This window comes from Simochromis diagramma, unplaced genomic scaffold (assembly GCF_900408965.1).
Source record: "Simochromis diagramma unplaced genomic scaffold, fSimDia1.1 OVJJ01000343.1, whole genome shotgun sequence".
NCBI classification, from domain to species: Eukaryota; Metazoa; Chordata; class Actinopteri; order Cichliformes; family Cichlidae; genus Simochromis; species Simochromis diagramma.
This window is the reverse complement of record NW_024386831.1, coordinates 13572456-13580808: the sequence shown is the minus strand read 5'-3', so window position 1 is coordinate 13580808 and position 8353 is coordinate 13572456. Positions and strand designations below refer to the sequence as shown.

At 41.6% G+C, this 8353-nt stretch overlaps 1 protein-coding gene across 2 annotated transcripts in view; it reads right to left on the bottom strand.

Moving 5' to 3' along the window:
- Positions 1 to 733: 733 nt before the first annotated feature.
- The window catches only part of LOC120731156, a 102548-nt gene continuing 94928 nt past the window's right edge, over positions 734 to 8353 (bottom strand). Inside the window, exons 5-8 of one of the 2 annotated variants that reach the window (XM_040028019.1) lie at positions 8133 to 8257; positions 2942 to 4529; positions 1809 to 1952; positions 734 to 1145 (exon numbers count right to left, since the gene is read on the bottom strand). In XM_040028019.1, the coding sequence (XP_039883953.1) occupies positions 1099 to 1145; positions 1809 to 1952; positions 2942 to 3491 (741 nt within the window). In that variant the 5' untranslated portion in view covers positions 3492 to 4529; positions 8133 to 8257 and the 3' untranslated portion in view covers positions 734 to 1098. Of the gene's footprint in view, positions 1146 to 1808; positions 1953 to 2941; positions 4818 to 8132; positions 8258 to 8353 lie in introns of those variants that run through there. The other variant, XM_040028020.1, reaches the window with a different exon arrangement.

Below are 8353 nucleotides of genomic sequence, written 5' to 3'. Positions count from 1 at the left end.
ACAAGCCCTTGTCTACTAGAAACAATTAGACCACTTCTCCAAAATCAATAACCCTGCATTCTGTTTAGATACCCACTGGTCACTCATTCAATAAAACCTTCGTGGGTTTTGATAAGCCTGCCAGTCGGCAAGGGCCATTTGAGGCTCCGAGTGGGAACAAAATACATCAAACAGGCTCCAGGAAGGCCTCATAAAAATTGCAAATCGAAAACAATATAATTTAATGTGGCAAAGGTTATTTTTCCACTTGTTCATTATCAAATGTCTCATGTGAAAGCACTGCTATGAAGGGGAAAAATCTATTTGGTCTTGAGTGTTTGGGGAAAACAGCAGGGACATGTATTATATCTAAAGGAAAACAAAATAACGATGGAATCAAAAGGGTTCATAAAGTTGCTCTGAGAAATAGCCTTAGTATTGGAGGTGTCTCCAGCTTCCAGCACAGCTCCCATACATAATTAAAACAGGAATTTGTATCTGTCTGTACTCTGTGGCCTCCTGATGAATTAATATCTGGTGGAAGTCCTACACAGCCATCAGATTAGCTCATTTATTTCTGTCAGCTGCTTGCTCTATCAGCTATTTGTAAATCAGAGAGGGTGGTTGGGTGGATGCTGGGGGGGGGGGTGGGGATCGTTGGACGTGTATTTATTATCATAAATGGGTGTTATGAATTAGGTCTGATTCAAACGTCCCGGCTATAGTGCCGCAAGTGTAAGTGCGCAGTGATGACTTTCTTTTCTTTTTTTCTTTTTTTTACCTGGGAGAAATGTTATGTTGGTTGTTGCATTAATTATACCTTACATCACAGCTGTCCCTTACATGTATTGGGCTGCAGTTCAGTAAAACTTTGATATTTGTTGAAGATATTAAAAAAGAAAACAAAAACAAAAATAGGCATCAGGTGAAGAATGGTAAGTTTTTATGGAAAAAAAAATCACCTTCCATTTCCTGGCTGTGGTTGCCGAGTTAGTTGAGGATGTAATTCAGACACTGATATCCTCTCCAGAGATGACTTGCTATGCGATGGTGTGTTTGGGCATCCGCTCCCCAGGTCAGATAGAAGATGATGCGACGGCGTCTTGGAGTTTTATGCTGTCAAGTCTGGAGGTGCATGAGTGTTGTGTGCATGAGAGGGCGAGCGGCTAGGGAGGGGAACAAACAAGGAGACTGCATTAACCTTTGGTCTGCTGGAGAGGGGAGGGCACAAGCGGGCCGGGCTGGTTGAAGGGACACCCCATAATCAGGCTCCTGTCAGTGCTGTTTCCAGGAGATTAATTCAGCTGGTTTCAATTCCAGTCGCTGCTCCCGTAGCCTCAACGCAGGGTACACATATTGCCCTGTTTAAAACACATGCACATGGCACTGACTCAATTTAACACAGGAATAGCTGAGGGGGAAGGCTGTGTCACAGGAGTAGCCTTCATTCCTTACCAACACAAATAACATGCATCAACAAGAAAGCAGAAATCTCAGTCCGACCCAAAAGAGAAAGGAATCCAATCAAAAATTGAGATGCAATCTCAGCAAGAATAGATGATGTTTGAAGAGAAATGTAAGTCTTCTCTTGCAGTTAACACAGTGATTACATGAAGCTGTGACACTCCCGAGCTGAAGTTCCCATTTGGACTAAACACCTGCTCTGAGCTAGACATACAGGCAGAGCTGCCAGACAGAGCCTGGCTGTTGTGGCCAGAGGCTGAGGAGTTTCTACTGCAGCTAACTAATGAACTGATGAGACGGCAGTGCTGAGGAGCAGGTGATACAGGAGGATAGTGACAGAGACGTAGGGGTCTACCGTTAGTTACCTGTAATAGCCGGGATGACGATGTGCACCCCGGCACTGGGCTGACAGATGTCGGGGTTCTTCTGATCATCCATTTTCCACAGCGCGTCCGTAAAAGGTCCCGTGGCATTGATAACACATTTGGCTCTGACATCAAATTCCTGCCCTATGAAAGAAAACAGCATCAATCACCAGGGGCTATTCATCTGTGGCTGGTGACAAGCCGGATTATTAATTTATCAGCGAACGCCCCCCTCTCTCCGTAATAGAGTGGCTCGAGTGTGTCCATGGGAGACTTCCCAGGATTGTAATTAATAGGAAACAGACATACCTAATTTCCCTCTTGCCTCTTTGTGTCACAGAGTAGCTCAGTGGCAGTGACTGAGGGTCTTTTGAAATTGTGGAAGGGAAATGTTTGTTAATGTGATGCTTGATGTTGACGAGCTACAGTATATAATGGGATGCATATCAAAAGATACCATGAGGATAGCAAATGATCTGTTTTGGCAACAAGCTGAATGACAAACTACCTTTAAAAATTTGATGCGTGATGCTGCCACTGCTAAGAGAAGCGAAGAAAAGACCAGGAATGACTGCGTTCACAAGCCAGAAATTCATATCTCTGTGAGTGAGAAAAAAAAGAAGAAAAAATAAAAGACAAAGAAAAAAGAACTGATGACAAAACTGTTTTTATTATCCTTTCAGTCTGAGCCCTCCCTATGTGAGGCCCTCCTCTCACATTATTAAAGTGAGACATCTCCTCCAAGAGCACACTTCCATCTTTTAAAACATCAGGGGGTGGTCATGTGTTGAGATCCTCAAATCTTGGTTATTCATGAAATGTTTCAGAATACCATCTTTTACCCTTAACTGCTTTATTCTTCCAAAGCCAGCCCTATGCATGACATTTAAAAGGTAAGTAAGGCCATTTGGAGTACGCTAATTCTGTCTTATGTTCCTCCCTACAAGATCTGAAGCAGTCCTCTACACCATAAAACGCTTATAAAATATTAAAAGCCCCTGCATTAGATGTGCAATGACTATGTGCAAACTAGCACTGAGTAAGAGGCGCTGGGAGGAACCCTGTTGTGAGGGCTAGAGAGAGTGGGAATAGAGTGAGGCAGGAAGGAAGGAAGCGGCTTTTGTTGGATTTACCTGTGATCACATCCCTGCAGTGCGCTCCGCAGACCCTCTCCTTCCCCGTCTGAGGGTCTGCCCTCTCCAGTAGGTGCACCACTTCAGTGTAATTGGCTATGGCAGCCCCATACCTGGCAGCAGTGAGGGCGATGGCGAGGTTCATTCGAGCATCGTTGTGTTGTCCTGCAGCGGGGGGACAGGACCAGAGCAGGGGGATGTGAGTCACCCCAAGCCTGTGACTGGTGGTATGGAAGTGTGTCGGAACCGATATGTCACATCTGTCCCTGTCACTTTGCATCAGTGCGATGGCTGCTCTGGCCACACAAGGAGCACACTTAAAGCCACAGTGGCCCTTTGGCCTGAGTGTGGGGCCCCGGCAGCCCCTCCCCTCTCCTCTCCTACGCTGGGAAGGGTAACCGCTCCTCGGGAAAAGGAAGGGAATGCAAGGAATAGACGCACTGATGCCTTGAATATACAAAGAGTGCTGAGGAGCTAAAAAAAATGGTTGTTTGAGAGTGTGCCTCTTGTGTAGTACATAATAGTTATTCCTGTCTTTTGAACATTTCATTAAGATTACTTTAATAGTTTTGTGTGCACAACTTCAGCAGGCTTCATTTTAAAAGAGAGCAGTGATCAGTGAAAACGGTCACGTCTCCTCCTAATAATCACATTTTTCAATATGTCAATATGACGGTAAACAAATCTTGACAGCAGCTGATCTTCCTTTCTAGAAGAAGATCCGTTGGCAGAATCCTTTTAATGAAGAGAGAAATCAAGTATCAAGATTTATGGATTAATCCCTCTTCAGCTCTAAAATACCAGAGATCTATATTCAGAGTCACAAGGTCACAAGTTTTGTAATTTAAATGAAAGGGTCTAAAAGGTGACAAATGAACAAAGCCCAGTTTCATTAGGAAGTGATTCTTATGTACATCTTTGAAGATTTATTGCTGGACAATCCCTTGGTTCAAAAGTAAAGAGAGAATAGAGATGATTAATCACTTTTAATGTTGGTGTCTCGGGTGACTTTCTTTCTATTTGTTATTGCCAAGGAAGTTCAAGTCCTCATTGTTGGCCAGGGAAAATGTTGCTACTTTGCAGGAATGAGCAGGGTCCTTTGTGCCCTGATTTATTTTACGTTTGAGCGACTTGAGGCTAGCTAGCTGGTGGGCTCTGCTTAATGCTACAGCATGCTGGAAGCCATTCCCTCACTACGGAAAATAAATAAATAAAATGAAGGGAAAAAGTAAAAAAAAGAAAAAAGAAAAAAAAAGACCCAACAACAACAGATTTAAAGGCCACATTTTAGAATGAATTACATACAAGAGTATGCACCCTGCCATGATGTATTAGGAAGACCATAGAATCCACTTCTTCATCTCTGTAGGGTGAATGTGACCATTATAGTATGTGGTTAGCAAACTTATGCCACCGGTGGTGTATGAGCACACGCATGCACACGCATGCACACACACAAGCGGCTAAGACTTGAGAGAGGTTTGGCACCGGTAGGCAGCGTCTGATCCTCGATGATTGCTGAGCCTTGTAGTGACCTTTGAACCCGTGATTCACAGCTCTCTGTTGTGGGGCCTGTCACAGATTGGCACTGGGTAAAGAAACAGGAGAATTAATACTACACTAAATGTCAGGAATTCAAGGATTAGTAAGATCACGGAACCAGGATTTATGAATGAGCGGCATAGCATGGGTATGATAACCCGGCACAGTGAAGATGATAACAATAATGATGATGATAATTATTATCATCAGCAATTAAAAGCCCAAATGGCCGAACGACAGAGGAGAGCTAAATGAGCATCAAAGCTCGCTGGAGGACAGGAGCCCACCCCCGCCCTCTTTCTTGTTCCCTCCCTCCCATCGTGCCCCTACTTCCGCTCGGCTCACACCACCAGTCGTTCCAGCCTCCTGGAGGTACAAAACTCAGTGGAGTGAGAGGAACTCTGCGGCTGGACAAAATGCTGCAAAATGACAGGGACAATAATGACAATGAATTTCATGTCTTCCAGTCATAGAGCCAGAGATGCTTGGCTGGGCTGACTTGTCCAATTAAATTGTTACAGGTACAGCAGGAGATAGAGTTATTATCCCAGATTCTTTTGTCAATTACTCCTTTAGCAGAAAGAAGAAGGGCAGAGTTGAGCAGACAACAAGAGAAAAATATTTCCGTAATATGGGAGAAAAAAAGTTTCAACACACACCAGAAATGTGAAAATTATTAGGCACGGTAATCTAATATTTTAAATACTTGTGCTGCTGTTGACTAGTCGGATTTTTATGAAAAAAAGCAAAGGTGAAGCGCCGCTTTTAAATATTTGAAAAACTCTTGCTGCTGAATGGTTAGAGTTTACGATCCCTTGTCCATGTGATTTATGTGTATGAAGTAAAAAAAAAATCATTTCGTACTAAATTATATTTTTGCCAATACAACATTTTCTTAGGGTAAGGAATGTCTATTTGTTGAAACTATCTGGCAATGATGGCTTGAAAAATCCCGGGGAGATGAACCCAAGCAGTCAAAACCCAATCCCCATTGAAGAAGGTCAGGACAGAAAATGTCACTGCCATAATGTACCCAGTTGTTTATGGGAAAAGAGGTGGAAAAGACAGCTCGAGGAAAAATTAAATACATGTAAATGGTGCAATGTTTGTGATCAAAGAAAAAGAGTGTCTATGATAAACACTATGGCTAAATTTTAAATCTTATTAACATAACAATTATTATAAACAGTTATTAAGTAAATACTCTGATGCGTTTCAGATTCTCTGCTTTCTAGAGGTAAAAGAAGAAAAACACACTGGTATAAAACTGAACAAATATAAATAGCTCATGTATAATACCCCCCTCTCCTACTTACTTCTGCTAAATGAATAAGGTTGACAGATCACTGCTCAGATAGTGGCCATATTCCCTCAGAAGTATGTTGCCTTTTTGCAGTACATGGGAATCCACATATCCTCAAATGCTAAATGAAGTCTGACAGATAGCCTAGAGAAACAAAGTTGGGAGTTTGAAGCTACAAGGGAGACCTTGAGTGAATGGGACATGCTATGTACACCCTGGCTAACAATCAACATATGCTTTGTTTTTCTGATGCCAACACCAGGCACATATAGCCCGGAGATAGATGGATCCTGGGACTGGTAGGAACGCGATGGCTACTGGCTATTTTCTGCTTTTTTTCTGGTTTGTTTTTTTTAAATGTTGTTTCTAATTTGTTTACGCTCACATAGACAGCAATTACACAGCTGTGTAAAACACAATATATTTAACTATATTACACACAAACGAATAAAAACATCCGCTGTACAGCTACACTACTTAAAATGAATGTTAATGCACAACATACAATTTAGCACCATGTGTATATATATGTAAAATAAAATAATTTTTTTTACTGCTAATACAGAAAATCAGTTGTTATCAAAGTTGAATTCTTAAATGTGTTTTCTACAAACTTGTTTTTCTCATAAGACAAGAAAAAAATAACTTTTTAAAGCACACAAAACAGGACAGACTTAGGGTTCTACAATTTGCAGTCAGATTGCTGCTATCAGCATCTCCAGCTGTGATAAGTGCTATAATTTTTAACATTACAAGTGAAAGTGATGCATACACTTTAACAGTGCATAGTAATGTGCACAGCACACTATATACTGCTCAAAGAAAGATTTCATGATTAGAGGCTTTGAGCAATAAACAGTGGCTCCCACAGCTTGTCTGTCTTGAGTCTGGTGGATTAAGAGAATCAGCACCTTGCAGCATTAGTGGAAAAAATAAAGCATTTCCATGGCTGATATGTGCAGAGGATGACTTGTTACTACATAGTCACATTCTTTTATCCCCTCTGTCTGCATTTTCCTCTAGGACAGCACTAAAAAAGACTTCATTTTATCATAGTCTTGAACTCTTTGACTGATGTTAGTTGGGCTAGGTATGGCTTTGTGCAAACGAGGGAGGGGTTCGGCGATGGTGACAGGCAGCATGATGAGTTAAGAAGGTGCCACGGCCTGGCAATGAAAGAGAAATCAGAAAATCTCCTATCCCCCTCTCAGTAATGAACCACACCTGTACACTGCTTTAAATACCAGAGAGAAGCTTTAAATGTCAGGTGCAATTAAAGCTTATGATTCAAGGCTGCACCAATCAAATCAAGGCCTCTGAGTTCAACCAAGTCTGAGAGAGAGCAAAGGCGAGATGGAGCAGAGATGCCATGGTCTACTCTTCCTTTACCTTACACTTCAATGAGCCTTCAAACCCAAAGGTGACTATAAAGTTTTCTTCCAATCGGCCGAACTTCTACATCTTTTCGACTCCACGGCTTTATTGAGGGAAAGGTTTACCTTCTTTGTTTTGATCAGTCTTGATCATGTTTGCTTAAAAATTAATTAATTGAATAGTTTCATCAAATTTTAATCATAACCTTAATTTAATGTAATTTATTTGGAAGAAGTAGATGAAACAACACATGGGCAAGTATTTCATCTGATGACATCAGTGATTTATGGCAGTTCACTGTTATCAGAAAAGTTATTCCTTTAACAAAATAATATCACCTTTTTTGGTGCACAGTCTTTTTGGAAAAACTGGATAAGATCATATGTTTTAAGGGTAAATATACAAGCTGAAGGTTCAAGCTACCGGCTCCCAAATACCGTTGCTTTAATTTGCCCTGTGTAGCACAGGCTGCATTTTACTGTTGAGCTGCTGACTAGGCAGCTGTGTTTCCTCCAATCACACTAATTGGTCTCTTCTGCTGCTCACCTCCAGCATCCTCATATGTTCATACAGATAACAAAATAAGGCTCCTAAAGAAAACACAGGCTTAGAATAATGAGATATCGCAAAGACTGAAACGTAACAGAAAATTGTGACATTTTACTTTGAACCTGGGTGACTCGTCTTAAACAACTTATAGCAAAAGAGGGTACATAAGCCTTGTTTCACCTATTACTGAGAGATAATTTCCTGAATTAATTTACAGTGTGATAGCAACAGAGGTCTGCTAAGTTGTAAGAATCCTTTAAAACAACTTCAGAAAATTCCAGGCAGGCAGTCATTCAAGGCAAACATGTCACTGCTTCCCGTGAATGAAAAATGAACATAGGGGGGTAAATAAAGCAATATGACCAGAGGGACCAGGAATTCTGCGGATAAGTGTCAGCTGCGGAGAAAAAATGAAGCATTTACCTGTTTGTAATCCAATTTCATGATGGCTTTCTGTAGATATCGGACTCCTCCGTGAATGAGCTTGGTGCTCCGGCTGCTAGTGCCTGATGAGAAATCGTCTCCCTGCACAGGGGCAGTTTTGAGATCTGACAATGGGAGCCAAGGAAACACATCAACATTTGGATACTTACTGTCCCAAATCTTTAGAATGGATCAAGATGCTATTCGCATATGCACAACTT